The 20,435-nt window shown below is 33.9% G+C and overlaps 1 protein-coding gene across 1 annotated transcript in view; it reads left to right on the top strand.

The window, feature by feature from the left end:
• Positions 1 to 20,435, top strand: part of CCDC178 (coiled-coil domain containing 178) — a 365,246-nt gene that overhangs the window by 83,062 nt on the left and 261,749 nt on the right. The window contains exons 10-12 of the mRNA XM_036874296.1: positions 792 to 887; positions 1,110 to 1,246; positions 15,051 to 15,234. Of these exons, the coding sequence (XP_036730191.1) occupies positions 792 to 887; positions 1,110 to 1,246; positions 15,051 to 15,234 (417 nt within the window). The remainder of the gene's footprint in view (positions 1 to 791; positions 888 to 1,109; positions 1,247 to 15,050; positions 15,235 to 20,435) is intronic.

Raw genomic sequence — 20,435 nt, 5'->3', positions numbered from 1 at the left:
TTATTACTCTTATAGATAAAAGCTATTAATTTCCTTGTGACTTTTTTCCAAAAATCATTTATTGTAGTTTTAAATAGACTCTTCTGTCTTCTTGGGTATTCAATTATATCATCTTAAATTGAAGACATTATATTTTTATATTCTATTTTTATATTCTATATTATACTAGTAAAACTTGGTTTCATTATCCACTTGCACTTAGCTAAATTTCACAAAACAGGATTAATAACAATGGTGATGAAAGATAATCTGGTTTCATTTTTTGCATTCAGTGGGCATGGGTTCAGTATTTTATGATTTATTTTGATATTTTATGTTCATTCTTTATATTATATTTGGGTGTGTTTTCCTTGTGCTAGTTTAAAAATTATGGAAACTAGATAGTGAATTTATCAAATGGCTTTTTTGTGTAGTGTTGGCCATATTTATGTTATTTTCTTTTTTAATTTGTTGGTAAGAGCAAAGATTTGAATTTTCTAATTTTTATCAATTCTTATAGCATAACTAAAATACATTCTATTTTATCTTTTTTTAAAGTAAAGACATTCTAAAGTAAATACATTCTATTTTATCATGATTATGCATTTGTATACTGTTAGACTTGATTTGCTATATTTTATTCAGACTCTTGCATCAATTTTCATAAGTGAAAACAGCCTATGGTGTTATTTTATAATATTTTTATCAATATTATGTTATAGTTGCATAATTTGAAAGATAATTTCTTACTTCACAGAAGAATGGAAAGCTCCACAATTTATTGTGTGTGTGTGTATGTATTTTTTCCTTAGCTAGAAGATTTGAAAAGAATTTATGATCAACTAGTCTGGAAGAAAAAAATTTATGAAAATGAATATTTGGAAGCACATAATAATTTTTATGCCACAGTAAGTTGATGTTTCCCTATTTCTCACTAGAGCTCCATTCTCTATTCCCAAATATTAACTCATACAACTAAAAGTAATTTCATTATTACACATTTTTTTCTTTTTCTTTTTCACTCAAAAAGAAAAAACAATGTGTAATAATGAAATTACTTTTAGTAATTTTTATTTTAAATCATTTTTATGTAAACATGTATGAATGATTCTTTTATTCTTTTTTAAAAGAAAAGAACATGGGATATTGAGCTTTCTAATATCGCAAAAGATTCTTCAGATGTCTCAATAGCATATTCTCAATTGATGGAAGAAAATAGAAGACTTGAGATCGATATTGAAACTATACTAGGTTATATCAGTGACAGGTAATATTGCAAATATGATTTTCATTCTTATATAGCATATGTAATATGTTAAATATAATAAGTCACTTCATTTTGTGTTCCTGGGGTGGTATGATGGTGTTTGTGTTTGTCTTTATCATTAGCTTAAGTTTTATTTCTATCCCAAATGTTGCTCTTTTATCATTCTGAATCCATTTAGAAAAATCAAAATAATGAAAAGTGATTCATATCACTTCCTTTGAACATATTCTCTTATACTCAAAGATACTTTAAAATGTGTCTAATCAAGCTAGTGATCTCCTTCAGTCAGTACTCAATTCTTCCCTGAAACTACTAAACTAGAGTTCTTAGCTCATAAACTTATGAGTTTTCTTGATTCCCCTTCCTGTTTCAACCCTCATATTCAACATGTTAACAAGAAATGTTCCAAATACTAAATAATTTTTTAATCTATCTGCTTCACTACTGCACCAGCACTCTGATACAAGCTATCATCATGTCTTGCATGAACTTGTGAACTGGTGATTTACAAAGCTGGTTTTTTGCAGCGTTGGTGGTATAGTGGTGAGCATAGCTGCCTTCCAAAGCTGGTTTACCTGCAATAACTATGCTCCCTTTCTAATCCATTATCTACATTGCGGTAGGTGCGTTCTTTTTTCTTTTAATTTTTTTAACACAAGTATGATCCGTTTCCCTCCATACTTGCATTAATTTTAGCAGGGGTGAGGGAACAAAAGCCCCTCTTTAACGTACCCCACAAGGTTCCTGAGTAGGCAGGAATGCCTGGCTCTGCAGTCTCCTGTCACACCTGGTTCAGTCTTATTATTTGGTTCAAATACAATGGGCTTACTTCAATTTCTCCTATTCGTCACGTTTTTTTTCCAGCCCTTAAGGTGTTTTTATGCTAATTCCTTTTCAATAAATGTTTTTCCTCCACCTTCTACCTAGTTAATTACTACTTATCTTTAAGATTACAGCTGAGAAGTCAGTTCTGGGTAGCTTTCATTGACTGTCCAGTTATATCCAATTACTCTATTATGTGTGTATATGGTATACATTTTTTCCTTCATATCGCTTGTCATATTGGCAGCTTTGTGTGTGTAAATATTTGACTGGTGTCCATCTTCCTCAACAAATGGGAAGATCCATGAGGGCAGACATAAGCCATGACCATATTTTCTTCATCATTGAATTCTCATCATCAAGCATAGTTCCTGACATGTACTATGCTATCCATCATTAATTATTGAAAGGAGGGAAAGAAGAAAGAATGGAGAGAAGTGATGATGATACTGGACAATTGTGTAGGAAGATTGATAAGATTTCTTAGTGCTTATTTTATCTTTGGATGATAGAATGAAACCATTTGTAAAATTTATCTGTATGTTAAATATACTTTTTTAAAGAAAGCAAAAGGAACATTATTTTCTAAAGGATAACCTAAAATTGTAGTTGTAAACTGTATTTTATTTTATTAAGAAAGAGAACCAGAGGAGAAGAAAAATCTGAAGAGTGGGTAATCTGTAAGTGGGTAAGTGGGTAAGAGTGGGTAATGACGAGACAGCTCTGGAGAAAAGGAAGAGTGTGAGAGTTACATTTTATTACATTATCCAGCACCAACGAGCACCCGCCAAGTCTTAGTGGTATTCAAGTATAAAGGCTTATTTCTCAATTGTACTGCAGCCTAGGTGTGTCTGCTGTGTGTGTGATTCATGTAATTTCTGCTTCTCAGATGCAGGGTGAAGGATGGGATCCTTCTAGGGCATGTTGCTCTGGTAGCACAAGTGCATTAGTGAGATAACTCAGTGGCTCTGTAGCTTCCACAGGATGATAAATGTTACTCTTGCTCACACTCCATTGAACAAAGCAAGTCACATGGCCAGGCCCAATGTCTACTGGGTGGGAAGTCTAATCATGTTAAAAAGAGAGATAATGAACAATTGGGAACACTAGTACAGTCTATCACACGCAACGGGAATGTAGCATCCCTGGTTATAGAGGATTTCCGTAGTATGCATTATGCTTTTTCAGATAACATCTTAAGATGTCACTTATTTTTTTCCTCAAATTTGTACTTGAAACTAAAAATTAAATGGATGATTTTAGCAGCACATTACACAGTGCTGAACAGAGAATTAGTGAAAAGTTTGTAACATGAAGGAGAGATTAAGAGATGTGCAGGCAAAAGTCACATCTGCCACATACCTACATGATGTTCCAAAGGAAGAGAAAACAAAGGACAGAGGCAATATGTGAGCACATAATCAGCCGTTCATCTCGTTTTTGTAAGACTCTTACTAGGATGGATAGATAGATAGATAGGAAGAAAATAGATAGATAGATGCAAAAATAATTACTCATTTCCGAATTTCATTTGCTTTTCTTCCAAATCTTCTAAGTCATTTTATGATTCCCTGTTTGATGCAAATACTTAAAGCTTATTTTTTACTTCTTAAACATAGTATGAATAGTTATTTTATAATCTGCATCCAATAATGTAAATACCTGTAGTCTTTGTAATTTACTTCTGTATCTAATTCTTCTAGCTGATGCTTTTGCTGTCTCTTTTCCCTGTGCTCTTGGCTATCTTTACTGTGTGTTGTCCATTTTCTTCTGGAAACCATTTGTGGAAACTCTTTGAGTCCTAGGATAAAGTTGAGTTAATCATTTGCATCCTTATATTTTTGAAAGCGGTTCTATTTTGCAGTTTGTGCCCTTGGATATGCCCAGACTTTTTTTTTCGTTTCCCAAACCATGATATTCAAAGCTCCATTTTATCAAATTTCCAGGGCATTCAGAGCAAAAGTATCTTGTAATCCCTTTGATTATAATGCATATTTAGTGTAGAAAAGAAAGTGTAAAATGTTCAAAAACAGATTGAAATCCTAAAATCATGTCAATAGATAGAGGTAACACTATTAATATATTACTGATTTTTTCATTCTTGATGAACCTGTGTTCTGATTTTATTCCCATAATTGAATTTTTTGTCACATTGTTATACAAATTTCAAATACATCATTTAAATATCTGTACAAAAGTCTGTTATATTAGTGAACCTTGATTTTTGCCAGGATTACTCTAATTTTTATATTTAGGTTTTTATTTTTATGACTTTCTGTAAGTACGTATATTATGTTCAGAAATCTTAGCATCATTGCTGTTTAAAATTTCTAAGTAGATTTATAGAAGTAGATTGGCTATAATATTTTAAAATTTCTAACCCCTCTCTAAAACTGCTTTCCAGAAATATACCACTTACTGAAGCTGAGCAGTTCATGAGCTTGTTCTGCTATGCACTTATGCTAACATTAAGTACTACTATTGTTTTTTAAAAAAATCTATTGCAATACAGTAAATGAAAAAATATATTCTCAATATTATTTCAAACTCCATTTCTCTGATCACTAAGGAGGTGGAATATTTATACATCCTCTCTTGAATTCTACTTTTTCTAAACAATTATTATGTGCTTCCAAGGAAGAAATAAAGAATTTAGGATTCAGAGAGGCAAAATAGTTAACCTAATTCCCACAGCTAGCACAGCTGGCATTTGAAACCTGATTTTCTATATTTTGATTCAGGATTTTTCTTATGTCATCTTCTGCAATTTAATTTGACTTCAATTTAAATGGCCTTTAGTGAATACTCAAATATGCTTATTAACATGTTAGTCCAATAATAATAATCCCAAATAGTAGATCTAACATTAAAATTGGAATTCTATTAGGCCACAGGTAAGAGTGTGGTGAGTTCACAGAGCTGTACTTTTGACTGTGTAGCTGGAGCTCAGAGCAAGTGCTTTACCTAACTTGTGTTTGTGTATATGTGTGTGTGTGCACGCGCCCACGTGCATAAATTCGTACGCATGTGTTTTTGTGTGGCAGGCAGGCAGGGACAAATATTGAAAGTGGGGAACTAAGTGTCAGATAGTGAATCATTTTAAGGGGTTTGGAATCTGCTGAAGAGTGTGGAAATCCACTAAAAAACTCGTATGGTCAGATTTCTCTTTTAAAGACATCATTTTAGTGGTAGTTGGATGAGGTAAGGTTTGGGACCTCCCTTCCTAAGGGAGGATATTTTTTAGTCTTGTTGCATGGCTTTTTTTTTCTTTATGTGACCCAAGCATTTGTGGCTATCTCTTTTTGAGGTTCAAAGTCTCACGCTCTTGATTCTTCCTTTAACTTTCTGAAGCTGTTCTCTCTAGGAATCCTCGTTTATCTCTGCTGGTCCCCTGATAGATTAGCTCAGAATTCTAAACACAGCCCATTTGCATTCTTGATCTACTCCCTATCCCAGGAATTTTACCTACTCTCATTATTTTAACATGTATCATATTTTTACTTTACTTTTTAATCTCTAGCCACATCCTTTATTTCTCCTGGTAGTATCATTTTGAATATCTACCCTCTCCCCCAACATCACATCTTGACACCATTATCTATCAAGTAGGTTGTTTCAGGCATCATCCTATTATCCCTCTCTACCATCTTACAGCCAACATCTTACCAACTTCTGTTGTCTGTCTTTTAGATGTAGGTCTCCAATAGGTGCTTTCCTTTCTCTCTGTTTCAATTACCAATGAAATGAACCAGGTCCTAATTGTCTCTTATTTGTAATATTAAATAGGCTTCCAACTGGTCTACCTCGTTCAAGGTGTGAGCCCTCAGATTCAACATATAGAGCATCACTGGTACAATTTATCTACAAAGGATGAATTATTATTTACTTTCAAAAGCTTTAAAAATTTTCAGAGGCTCCGTACCAGCTATAGGATAAAGCTTCCAGACTGATAAATTAGAAACAGTCATTTGTCACCTTCACAGCTCCAGACATCTCTTACTATTCCCTTCCATGATTTTTTAATGTTCTAGCCTATTAGAATGCTTACATATTCAAACTCATATTGTTTTAAGCTTCAGTCTTTGCAGTCTTTGTCTCTAGTATTCCTCTGCTTCCCTTCTTTTCCTTCCCCCACCCCCTCCTTCTCCTCCTCCTCCTCTTTTTTTTGGCTTGGTTTTTAAAATATGGTTAATTGATCATTCATACAATAGCTCAGACATTAGCTCTTCCCAGATGCTTCTCCTCATGGTAACTTATTTTCCCCTCTCTACAAACCAAGATGGTATTAACTGCTTTTTCTGCTGCTTCCATTATTGTACTTAGGATTGCAGTGGAATATCTTTTTCATGTCTCTTTTTTTTCCTTCATGAGAATATAAACTGGCAACCTTTGTTTTAATTCATCTTTGTACCCCAATCACTTAGGGTAGCACTTGACATGTATTCAGTGCTCAACAAGTATCCATTAAGTAACTCTCCCTGGTTACCTCTCTCCTAGCACTTACCACACTATGTACAGTTACTGTTGGCTTGCTTATTTGTTGTCTCCTCTCAGCTGAGCTCCTTGCTGGCAGGCATTGTGTGTGTCTGCATGTGCGTGGGTGTCTGTGTCTTTCTCAATAGGTGTTAAATAAATATCTTAATGAACAAATGAGAGCGGAATATAAACATTTGTTAGCCTTGTTTCTTTTTATGCTTCAGTGTCTGTGCTTCTATTCTCTCTGCTATATGTTCTGATACCACATCTATCTGTGCTTTTTCTGCTGCACAGCGATATTAATGGTTATTTACCTTTTTTTATATTTGTATTTTTTTCTCTCATTGTCTTTCATCTCATTTAACCAGATAGCACTGTAATGAAGATCCATACTGTTACACACTTTTTAATTTAAAAAAACCACTATTAAATCACTTGTTTTTTAAATACGGTTACTTGAGCATTCATACAATAACTCAGACATTAACTCTTCCCAGGTGCTTCTCGTCATGGTAACTTATTTTCCCCTCTCTACAAAAAAGGGTGGTATTGATTATTACTACCTTATTCAATGTGTGCAAGCACAGTGTATATTATCCTTAATTTATTTTAATTTAATCTTTATAACACCTTGATGGTAGGTATTATTAAGCAAATTTTACATGAGGAAATTGTGTGTGGAACTATCCCCCCAATTACATAAGGAGCAATCAGGATTTGAATGTAGGTCTATCTGACTCCAAAATTTATGTTCTTTCTGCTTAGTAACATTGCCTCTCCTCTTCCACTGCCAAGTCTTGGTTCCTATTTCTGATGTGTTACAGCAGGATCTGGACACATTTACTAACTACTTCAAAAAAAAAAAAGTCAAAAGCTTATTGCTTTATTCAATTCTCCATCTCTTTATTTGGCTATAGCCATTGCTTTTCTCAAAAGAGCTCTGTTGTTTTTACACTCTTCTTTGTTTTTTCTTTTTTATTTGACCATTTATGTGAATCACCTTCCCCTTAGTCCCAGCTTCTTTTTATTTCCTTAAGTCCACAAATAATAGTAAGAAAATTCTTAAAGCAAATCATTGGCACTCATACATCTAGTGAATACCCCCATGAAACTTCCCCCAGTTTGTACTGTTATATCCACCATCTCACCATTTGATGCCGGTCCCAACGGTTATACTATTTGAATAAATTACATAATTAATTCAGTATATGATCTATTCATATATAGTTCATTTTAAAAATGGCAACGTTAAAAAAAAGATGCCATACTTAAAATTTGTTCAGTACTATGTGCATAACAAATATTTGCAGGATATATGATTACTTACCTTGCAGGAGCAGTGTATAATTTAATAATTTTGTCTTTTAAATAAGCCAGCATCCATTTGCAATGGACCTTTTACATTTGGGACATTTGACTTGAGCAAATAATTTCACTTGATTGCTTATTCACATGATAGGCAGGCTTAAGCAACCTAAGTCAAGGAAAATGAACTTGTTTAAGATGATTTGATATTGATCAGTTTGAATTTAGTTTGCTGAAGTTAACTGTGTGGTATGAATTTCAATATAGCCATTTTCTTATATTTAAGCTCTGTAAAATATTCTGAATATCTACTTCTAATGCTCTGCTGTACCTCAAGCAAGACCATGCCATTGTAACTGCAGTGATCCAAAGATGGGGTTGATAATCGAGGGAAATGAGCAAAAAACCTATTGAACACCATAAAGACATACTGGTATATTTTATGAAATGTGTTTATCAAGAGTTAACAGGATGGTGATTTATTTGTAGAGATGGCAATTAGAGTATTATTGAAGTTGTTAAATAGCCTGGAATACTTAGAATGAATCCACAGGGTACTGTGTTTTTATATTTATTTAGCTATATCTTACCAGCCTATTAATTTGAGTTACTTCATAGGAGTATAGATATAGACTATGATTTTTTTAAAAAAAACAGTAAACCTTTGACAGCAAACCTTTGAATGAAAATTCTTAAACTATTTTGCTTTTATTTTTTAATTTCACAGATATTAAAAGAGAAAATGGTATATGCACCATTCAAAATAACTACTCAGCAATGTGTTAGCCTAGTTTAGACTTTTCTTAAAAAGGAATTAAAATCTTGCAAATAAATCGCCCTTCCTATTTCTATTCTCTCCCTCTTCAAAAGCGATCAAAACCTGAATTTGGTGTGTATTCAGTACATGCAAGAACTTGGATTCTTAGTTCTTAGACCTACACATTCCTAACAATCTTGTCTTCCACCTCACACCAACCACCCTCTATGACAGTTTTACCTATATCTTGTCATTTCCAATATTGGAGTTACCTGCCGATCTCAATTTTAAGAGTCCACTCTCTGACAACCAACACCTCTCTCTCCAGCTTACTTACTCTCCTAGTACTGTTACTCTAACAATTATTTGACCCTTTAAGATGACCAATCTATCATGCCTACTGTATTTGTATATTCCCCTTCTTGTCCTTCCTTCCTTTCTTACAGAACCTACTTATATTTGATCAAAATAAGCATTCATTTAAATAACTTTCAAAACCTTGTTTCTATGACTTGAAAAACCCTATCACTGAATTAAGCCAGTATCCTAACCTCTGATTGTGGCTAAAGGAAAACATGAGTGCACTAATTTCTGTCATCATGGGGGGATCCTGGTTTGATGGGCCTTAAAGGTTTTAGAATGTGAGGTCTCTTTATGAAAAAAAGAACGTAAGATCATGAATACAGAATGCCCACAGCCATTTTAATGTCACTTGACAGAAGATACAGAAGATACATTATATTAGAAAAAGAAAATAGTCTTAATAAATTGTGGTTAAAATGTCTCATTTTTGCAAACTTTACAAAAACATATGGCCATGTGAAAACACTGTTAGGAACACTCAAAGGACTGTATAAGGGCTGGGGATCAGTTAGAGGCCCTCATATTTAAGCTTCATTAACATTGGAATACATTTGCCCCTGAGTAGAACTTAAATTTTATGGCTATAAGTCTCAAGTGACATTCAGCACTATCAAGAAATGTCTAGACAGTTCAGTTTTTCTGACAACTGTTTCATATCTTCTTACTCTCTTCAATCCTCATGCCCACATCACCCTCACTTTAAACTAATAATCTTCCCATATAAATCATAGAGAACACAGATGCAATTAAATGAGAATTACCTTTTTCTCTTACCAGTCTATTTGCATCTGTCTTCACACATTCTGATATAATAATGGAAGGCCCTTCTGCTCATTACCCATGCACTTGCCAAGTAGATGCTGTTGTCTCTTACACAGAGGCTTTGCACCTACAATTTTCTCCTCTTTCCCGTGAATCGTTATTTCTCTCTTTCAATAGCATATGAACATTGCCTAATATTGCTCAGCTTGGAAAGAAGCAAACACAAGGTAAAACAGAGCCCTGCATCCCAACTCTGTCCTTCTGTTCTTTATAACAAATCTTATGCAAATAAACACTCCTGTTTCCATGAACTCACACTTCATTTTCTATTCAACCCATTCAAACAAGGATTTTCTCGAAGTATCATATTCTAGATCCAAAGTCATTTTTTCTCATTAATTTGAAGATATTTTTCAGTTTTTCTTTCATTTAGTTTTTAAACTATTGTACATACTTAACGTGTACATCGTGATGATTTGAATATTCATAGTGAAATGATTACCTCAATCAAGCTAATTAACATATCTCACGCAGTTACCTTTTATGTGGGTGTGTGATGAGAGCACCTGAAATATACTATCTTAGCAAATTTCCAGTATTTACTGCAATATTATTAATTACTATTATTAATTATAGTCATCATGTTGTACATTAAATCTCTAAACTTATCCATATTTTATTTAGTTTTGCTTGATAAGACATCTGATGGCATTTGGATATCATTTTTTTGTTAGTAATCTATATTTTCTCTCTGGGAACTTTAGAATTTTCTCTTCCTATTTCAGAGTTCTGAAATTTCACAATTCCATGTCTAGGGGTATGTGTGTGTGTGTTTCTGTGTGTGTAATATATCCAGTTTACCACTAAGCCAACATGGGTCATTAAATTGAAAAGTCCCACTTAGTGGGACTTTTCAATTTAATGACCCATGTTGGTTTTCAGTACTGGAAATTTTTCAGGTATAATTTTGTTACATACATCCCCATCTGTTATTTTCTTCAGAAATTTTTCAGTTTTTTTGAGGTATAATTGTCAAAATTCTGTATATTAAAAATGTGAAATGTAATGATTTGACAAACTTTGTGAAATAATTACCACACATCAGTAACCTCACATAGTTACTTTTTTTAAAATTTTGTGGTGAGGTCTTAAGGTCTACACTCTGGGCAAATTTCAAGTAAGCGATACAGTATTATTAACTACAGTCATCATACTGTACATTAGATCCTCAGAGCTTATTCATCTTATAACTGAAGGCTTGTACCTTTAACCCTATCTCCCCCATTTTCACCACCTGTCAGCCCTTAGTAACCACCATTCTGCTCTGTATTTCTATGACTTCTGATTTTTTCTTCTTTAGATTCCTCATATAAATGAAATCATACAGCATTTGTCTTTCTTTGTCTGGCTTATTTCACTTGGCATAATGCCCTCTAGATTCATCCATCTTATTGCAAATGGCAGGATTCCCTTTCTCATGCTTGAATAATATTTCACTATCAATATATATAGTGATCTCACAACTTCTTTGTTCATTCATCCATTGACAGACACTTAAGTAGTTTCCATATCTTACTATTGTGAATGATGCTGCAGTGAACATGGGATAGACAGATGCTGCAGACATCTCTTTGAGAAACTGATTTTGTTTCCTCATATATATAACCAGAAGTGGGATTGCTAGATCATATGGTAGTTGTGTTTTTTGTTTTTTTGTTTTTTGAGGAACCTTTGTACCGTGCTTCGTAATGGCTCTACCAATTTACATTCCCACGAACAGTATACAAGGATTCCCTTTTCTCCACTTCCCTTGTGAGCATTTTCTGTCTCTTGTCTTTTTGATAAAAAGCCATCTTAACTGGTGAGAAGTGATACCTCACTGTGTCATTGATTTGCATTTCCTTGGTGATTATTAATGTTGAGCACCTTTTCATGTACTTGTTAGCCATTTTTATGTCTTCTTTGGAAAAACGTCTACTCAGATCATTTCCCCATTTTTATAATTGGGTTATTTTGTTTTTACCTATTGAGTTATATAAATTCCTTACACATTTTGTACATTAACCCATTATTACATAAATGGTTTGCAAATATTTTCTCTCATTCTGTAGGTTGCCTTTTCAATTTATTAATTATTTCTTTTGTGTGCAGAAGATTTTTAGTTTGATATAGTTCTACGTGTTGATTTTTGCATTTGTTTCCTGTGCTTTTGGTGTCATATGCCAAATATAATTGCCAAAACCAATGTCAAGGAGATTTTTCTCTGTGTTTCCTTCTAGGAGTTTTACAGTTTTAATTCTTGCATTCAAGTCTTTAATCCATTTCAAGTTAATTTTTGTGAGTGGTGCAAGATAGGAGTACAGTTTTTGTTTTTGCATGTGACTATCCAGTTTTCCCTGGATATTTATGTATTGACGAGATGATCTTTTCCCCACTGTGTGTTGCTGGCACCCTTGTCAAAGATTAGTTTACTCTATATACTTGGGTTTATTCCTGGGCCGTTGATTCTGTTGCATTGGCCTATGTGTCTGTTTTTATGCCAGTACCATACTGTTTTGATTACTAAGCTTTGTAATATAATTTGAAATAAGAAGTGTTATACCTCCAGTTTTGTCCTTCTTTCTCAAGATTACTTTAGCCACTTTGGACCCTTTTTGGTTCCATATGAATTAGGATTTTTTTTCCTGTATCTGTGGAAAATGTGATTAGAATTTTGATAGAGATTGCATTGACTCTCTAGATCACTTTGTGTACTATGACCTTTTTAACATTATTAATTTTTCTAATCCATGAACACAGGATATCTTACCATTTATTTTTCTTTCTTAATTTCATTCAACAATGTCTTATAGTTGTCAATATACAGAATTTTCACCTCCTTGGTTAAATTTATTCTTGAGTACTTTATTAGTGTTGATGCTATTATAAATTGGATTGTTTTCTTTATCTTTATGTCTTTTGCAGGTAGTTCATTGTTAGTTTGTAGAAATGCAACAGATTTTTATGTATTGATTTTGTATCTTGCAAGTTTACTGAATTCATTTAATTATACATTTTTTGGTGGAGTTTTAAGGATTTTCTATATAAGACCATGTCATCTGCCAACAGAAAATTTTAATTATTCCTTTCTTGTTTGCATACTTCTTTTTCTTACCTAAATTCTCTGGGTAAAACTTCCAGTACTATGTTGAATAGAAGTGGTAAGAGTTGGCACACTTGTCTTGTTGCTGATCTTAGAGGAAAAGCCTTCAGCTTTTCACCATTGAGTATGATGTTAGCTGAGGGCTTGTCATATATGGCCTTGATTATGTTGAGGTAGATTCCCTCTGTACTCACTTTGTGGAGAGTTTTGATCATAAATGGATGTTGAATTTTGTCACGTGCTTTTTCTGCACCTATTGAGCTGATCATATGGTTTTTATCCTTAATTCTGTTAAAGTGGTGTATTGCATTTATTTATTTAGATATGTGAACCATCTTAGCATCCCAGGAATGAATCCCACTTGATCATGGTATATGATCTTTTTAATGTGCTGTTGAATTCTGATTGAAGATTTTTGCATCTGTGTTCATCAGAGATATTGGCCTGTAATTTTCTTTTCTTGTAGTGTGTTTTTCTGGCTTCAGTATCAAGGTAATGCTGGCCTCATTAAATAAGTTTGTAAGTGTTCTCTCCTCTACAATTTGTGGAAAGAGTTTGAAAAAGGTTCGTGTTAATTCTTCTTCAAATGTTTGGTAGAATTCATCAGTAAAGCCATCAGGTCATAGCTTTTTTTCATTGGAAGTTTTTAATTACTGATTCAATTTTCTTATTATTGGTCTGTTCATATTTTCTATTTCTTCATGATTCAGCAGGTTATACGTTTCTAGGAATGTATACATTTCTTCTAGGTTACCCAAATTTTGGCATACAAGTGTTCATAAGTCTCTTTGATTCTTTCTGTATTTATGGTATAGGTTGTAATGTGACCCCTTTCATTTCTGATTTTGTTTGAGTTCTCTCTTTTTTACTTAGTGTAGCTAAAGATTTAACCAATTTTTATATATTTTAAAAAACACACCTCTTTCTGTTGATGATCTCTTCTGTTGTTTTTGGCTTATTTCACTTGTTTTGCTCTGATTGTTGTTTTTTCTTTTCTTCTCCTAACATTAGGCTTAGTTTCTTCTTATTTTTCTAGTTCTTGAGGTATAAAGTTAGGTGGTTTATTTGAGATCTTTATTTCTTAATGTAAGCATTTATCATTATAAACTTCTACCTTAAAACTCTTTTTGCTGTATCCTGTAAGTTTTAGTATTTTGTGTTTTCATTTTTATTTGTTTCAAGATATTTTTTGATTTCCCTTCTGATTCCTTCTTTACCCATTGGTTGAGTTCTTGATCTTTGGGTCTTCTCTTCCCAATGCCCTAGCTCTCTATGAACCTATAGCCTCCGTCACTGAGTTGGTTCTTTCACAAACGAGTGCAACTCACGCAAACCCCTGCCGTGATGTAGTGAACCTTGACCTGGTAACCTGTCTGGTGGAATACCTTCAGCTAGTTTCTTCCTGCTTCTCCTCAACTCCTGCTTTGCTTTCCAGTTCCATTTCTATTCTACAGGCATGGTTACCTCATTTGTGACTGTAGCTATGTCTTTTTAGTATTTTATTCTTATATCATATGCCTCGATATGTATTTGGAACAAAGGTGTTACCCAATCTGGACAAGAAACAACTAATTTGCCATAGAGCCTAGTAAATATTTCTCTGTGTTTTTGAAAATTTTATAATGATAATAATGCCTTACTTTTTTTCCTCTATTAACTCTTTTCCTTTAGCTATTGGTTCTCTTTTTGAGAGTTTTGTTTTAGTTATTAGTTTTCCTTTGTTGAGTTTTGTTTCTCTTTTTCATGGGCTGAGTGTTTCTTATATTTTATTTTATATATATATATATAAGTATATATAAAATATATAAATATATTTATGTTTTCTTATGTTTTATTATTCTTAGTAGCAATGTTATATAAGATTAGAAAGGATGGGTTGCTGTAGAAGGAAATGAGTGCTCTGAAATTTGAGCCTCTTGGCTCCCCAGGCCTTTCTTATTAATACGCTTATTCTCCTAAAATTGAACACAACGTAACGATTAGAAGTAGCCATCAGGAGAAGCAGAAAAATAAATGGAATTTTGGGATATATTTTCTCTATTCAAGTTTTGATTAAGTATCTGGTTATTTTGCATTTTTGACAACATAAAATATTACCTTGTTCCTTTTTTACTATTATTAAATGTATACTGTTTTGGAATAATCATATCAGTGTTTTTGCTTTATTTTTTTAACAGCATAAGGAAAAAATCAGAGCTCGAGTCTGAAATCCAATCTTTGTTGCACCTGAGGTCAAAAAATGAAGATGTTCTTAAACAACTATACAAGGAAGCTTATAACATTGGTGCCATTTTCCACCTAACCAGATTTAAAACAGAGGAATTAGAACAGAAAATAGCAGAAGTGAGAAGAAAATTCAAGGTTTGTATCTCTGTGTTCTTCTTAGATATGAAAAGGGTAATGAGCCTGAATTTTATTGATTTAATATTGATAGAGTTTAATTTAAGCTATGTCAGTCTTTTCAAAAAGGTCACTCCTTCTGATAAATCAGAAGAAAATCACTTTTCTTCAGAGGTCCAGCCTGAATAGAAGAGAAATGGGGCTCAATGTAGCTAATTAACACTCGTGTGTACTTTTTTCTATCACCAACCTTAAACTACCTGGATCACCAGAAGAGAGAGTGGTGCTTGGTTCAGTCTCATCCTACATATCTAACGTATAATAGTTCTGTCTCTGGTAGGAAGAAGGGATGCTGGGAAGTGCCCTTGCACACTTACCAATGTAAGAAAAGGGAGTACCTACATTAGGCCTGCAAGTTATTAGATTCCAGAGTACCAAGCAATTAGTAGACCACAGTGCTGCAAAAACAACTGCTCATATGCGTCTAATCCATTCCTACATGAGAGAGATGACAAATAGCCACTCCCAGCCACGTGGCATAGAGACTATCAAAGTCAACTCCGTTTTACCACACCCCGGGGGACCACTTTAACAGGCTACTTCTGTCCATCACACATCACATCCGCACCTCTTCCATCTTTGGCGTTTTTTTATTAAAGACTTTTGGTCATACAAGTATCTGTAAAATACAGAGTCTGTATTCTCTGTCCAAGCCCTGTAGTAGCACTATCTTCACTGAATACTTTGTCTTGTGCTATTTAAATTTAGGACATGTAGATTGTCTGCCAGTAAATGTTTCTGTACTGAGAGACCAGGATTTTCTTCCCATACTGAGTCCAGCTCTCCGACTGACTTGGTATATTGTGCCTGTGTCCCTTCCCATGGGTTATTCAATGGGATGTTCATATCTTATATGTTTCAAAATCAGTATAATAAAAGTTATGTATAGTAAAAATTAACCTCAAAATTATTTTAGAAATATAAGGCATGTGATTATATACATGGTTTAGCATATATAACAATATTATAGATGTCATTAATAATTTGCTTTAATTTTTCCTTAACATGTGTTTCTCTATGGCCATCAATTAATTTTTTTTCATTGAGACTATCAGTGAAGACATCATGCACTGATTTGGCCACTTAATGTTTTTATTTATTCAGTTGACAGGAAACCCTTGGTATCATTCATGTATTTGTCCCATAGCTGTCACAACCTACTTTAATTCTTCAGACATATTGCTTCACTAACCTGAGGCACTCGTTTATTAAGAAGGCTATTGCACTGAACTGTTTATTCTAAATTTTCCTGATGTCATAAACTACAATATGTAGGTTAAGTGCAAATTTGATGTGACTCCACTATACTTGCTTTGCCAACCCAAATTGCCAACCCAAAGCGAAGTGTCTTTCTGGCTAGATCAAGCCGAATTGAAGAAATTGTTCATCAGGTCCTTTAACTACTGTATGGTAGCTGAGAGATAACTAGAAGGAAGCAACAGAAAGAAATTACTCCATCTAGGAAATACTCCCCTTTACTAAACACATCTGCTAATCTCTGAGTTGAATATATAGGGCATTAAATTTCTAGATGTATACATGTGTATCTGTGTCAGAGTGGTAATGAATTAAAAATAAATTTCTAGATAGTCCTTAGATAATTCAGGTTTGTAGTAATTCATGTTTGTAGTTTCTACCTTTGCAATGACCCACTGTCTTTCATTGTCTAATTAATGAAAATCTATATAATTTTCTCAGTCAGGGCATCATGTTTTTCTTGCAGAAAATTTTGTGTATTTGTTGATCCTGGCCTGAAATTAGTCCTTAATACATGTCTTCCAGAAATTAATTAGAGCCATACCACCTACGAGCTAGATCTGAAAAATAACTTTTAATAGCCTTAGAAGTAGACTTTCAGAATTATGTTTTTTTCAAATGCATCTGTAAAATGCCTGATAAGTTTTAGGCAGTTTTAAACTAGAAGCAACACTGAACAATCAAAATATCTAGCAGTTTCTGGAATATTCCAGCTATTACAGATGATTTGCCCCAATATTTCCATACCTTCAATCCCAATAACTGTTCCATTCAGAAAAGACATGATTAGCCAAGTCTTAGGATAAAATTAGCTGATAGTGATGGGAGATAAATCAATAAAAGGGTAATATGTGTTCAATTATGGTGTGAACAGAAAATCATCCAGTATTGTCTGGAGAATGTGATATTGTAACAAAAAAAAAATCTTGAAAGCTTTCATCAGATGTTAAGTACTTCTTAACATTCAGTAGAAGATTTCTGTTCAAGCTGCAGGAATTTGGAGGATTTTTGCTTGAACATATTGGAATTTTGGTAGAAAAGTAAAATATCAAGCCACTCTGGTTCCAGGTTAAAATGATGGTATTAGAACTAAGTGGAAACTTACTAGAAAAGAAGGAAGGCAGTAGAAAGGAAGACAGAGTTTTCAGCAAGCCTATTATATGCTGGACTCTATACATGTTAATTAATTTAGTGTTCATGATTCTGTGTGGTTGTTATTAATACACTCATTTTGGGGTGAAGTGATTTGCCCAAAGCAGCCTAGCTTTTAGGTAGCTGTATAGACTTTGGGGACAAGGTCTTCTGATGCTGGTCTTGGAATAAACTAGTCAGTCGGATACTAACTACACATATACTCTGACCAACAAAGATTGAGTCAGGTTCAAAAATTCAAAATAACCATATTAGGGATGATTTTTAAGACTTTGTTTTTTTAGGGCAGTATTAGGGTCACAGCAAAATTGAGTTGAAGGACAGAGATTTCCCATATCCCCATGCTTCCACACATGCATAGCCTCACCCATTATCAACATACCCCAGCAGAGTGGTACATTTGGTACAATCAATGAACATACATTGCCACATCATAATCACTCAAGGTCTATAGTTTACGTTATGGTTCACTCTTGATGTTGTGTACATGCCTTTATTTTGAACAAATGTATAATGGCATATGTCCATCATTATGGTATCATACAGAGTATTTTAACTTCCCTAAAAATCCTCTATACTCTGCCTATTCATTCCTCTCCCCACTCCCCAAACCATGGCAACCACTGATCTTTTACTCCATAGTTTTGCCTTTCCAGAATGTCATATAGTTGGAATCATACAATATGTAGCCTTTTCAGATTGGTTTTTCTCACTTACTAATATACATTTAAGATTCCACCATGTGTTTTCATGACTTGATAGCTCATTTCTTTTTAGCACTGAAAAATATTCTGTTGTCTGGATGTACCACAGTTTATCCATTCACATACTGATAAGTATCTTGATTGCTTCCAAATATTGGCAAACCCTCCAGAAAGTAGGCATAGAGAGAACTTACCTCCACATAATAAAGGCCATATATGACGAACCCACAGCCAACATCGTTCTCAATGGTGAAAAACTGAAACCATTTCCACTAAGATCAGGAAAAAGACAAGGTTGCCCACTCTCACCACTATTATTCAACATAGTTTTGGAAGTGTTAGCCACAGCAATCAGAGAAGAAAAAGAAATAAAAGGAATCCAAATTGGAAAAGAAGAAGTAAAGCTGTCACTGTTTGCAGATGACATGATACTATGCATAGAGAATCCTAAAGACTCTACCAGAAAACTATTAGAGCTAATCAATGAATTTGGTAAAGTTGCAGGATACAAAATTAATGCACAGAAATCTCTTGCATTCCTATACACCAATGATGAAAAATCTGAAAGAGAAAGTAAGGAAACACTCCCATTTACCATTGCAAAAAAAAGAATAAAATACCTAGGAATAAACCTACCTAGGGAGACAAAAGACCTGTATGCAGAAAATTATAAGACACTGATGAAAGAAATTAAAGATGATACAAACAGATGGAGAGCTATAGCATGTTCTTGGATTGGAAGAATCAACATTGTGAAAATGACTATACTACCCAAAGCAATCTACAGATTCAATGCAATCCCTATCAAATTACCAATGGCATTTTTCACAGAACTAGAACAAAAAATTTCACAATTTGTATGGAAACACAAAAGACCCTGAATAGCCAAAGCAATCTTGAGAAAGAAAAATGGAGCTGGATGAATCAGGCTCCCTGACTTCAGACTATAATACAAAGCTACAGTAATCAAGACAGTATGGTACTGGCACAAAAACAGAAATATAGATCAATGGAACAGGATAGAAAGCCCAGAGATAAACCCACACACATATGGTCACCTTATTTTTGATAAAGGAAGCAAGAATATACAATGGAGAAAAGACAGCCTCTTCAGTAAGTGGTCCTGGGAAAACTGGACAACTACATGTAAAAGAATGAAATTAGAACACTCCCTAACACCATACACAAAAATACACTCAAAATGGATTAAAGACCTAAATGTAAGGCCAGACACTACAAAACTCTTAGAGGAAAACATAGGCAGAACACTCTATGACATAAATCACAGCAAGATCTTTTTGACCCACCTCCTAGAGAAATGGAAATAAAAAATAAACAAATGGGACCTAATGAATCCTAAAAGCTTTTGCACAGCAAAGGAAACCATCAAAAAGACAGCCCTCAGAACGGGAGAAAATATTTGCAAATGAAGCTACTGACAAAGGATTAATCTCCAAAATTTACAAGCAGCTCATGCAGCTCAATATCAAAAAACAAACAACCCAATCCAAAAATGGGCAGAAGACCTAAATAGACATTTCTCCAAAGAATATATGCAGATTGCCAACAAACATGTGAAAGAATGCTCAACATCACTAATCATTAGAGAGATGCAGATCAAAACTACAATGAGGTATTACCTCACACCAGTCAGAATGGCCATCATGAAAAAATCTACAAACAGTAAATGCTGGAGAGTGTGTGGAGAAAAGGGAACCCTCTTGCACTGTTGGTGGGAATGTAAATTGATGCAGCCACTATGGAGAACAGTATGGAGGTTCCTTAAAAAACTAAAAATAGAACTGCCAGGTGACACAGCAATCCCACTACTGGACATATACCCTGAGAAAACTGTAATTCAAAAAGAGTCATGTACCACGATGTTCATCGCAGCTCTATTTACAAAACCAGGACATGGAAGCAACCTAAGTGTCCATCGACAGATGAATGGATAAAGAAGATGTGACACATATATACAATGGAATATTACTCGCCATAAAAAGAAACAAAACTGAGTTATTTGTAGTGAGGTGGATGGACCTAGAGTCT

This window comes from Balaenoptera musculus, chromosome 14 (genome assembly GCF_009873245.2).
Source record: "Balaenoptera musculus isolate JJ_BM4_2016_0621 chromosome 14, mBalMus1.pri.v3, whole genome shotgun sequence".
NCBI lineage: Eukaryota > Metazoa > Chordata > Mammalia > Artiodactyla > Balaenopteridae > Balaenoptera > Balaenoptera musculus.
Note: the sequence above shows the minus strand (reverse complement) of the source record. Positions and strands in the feature narration are given on the sequence as shown.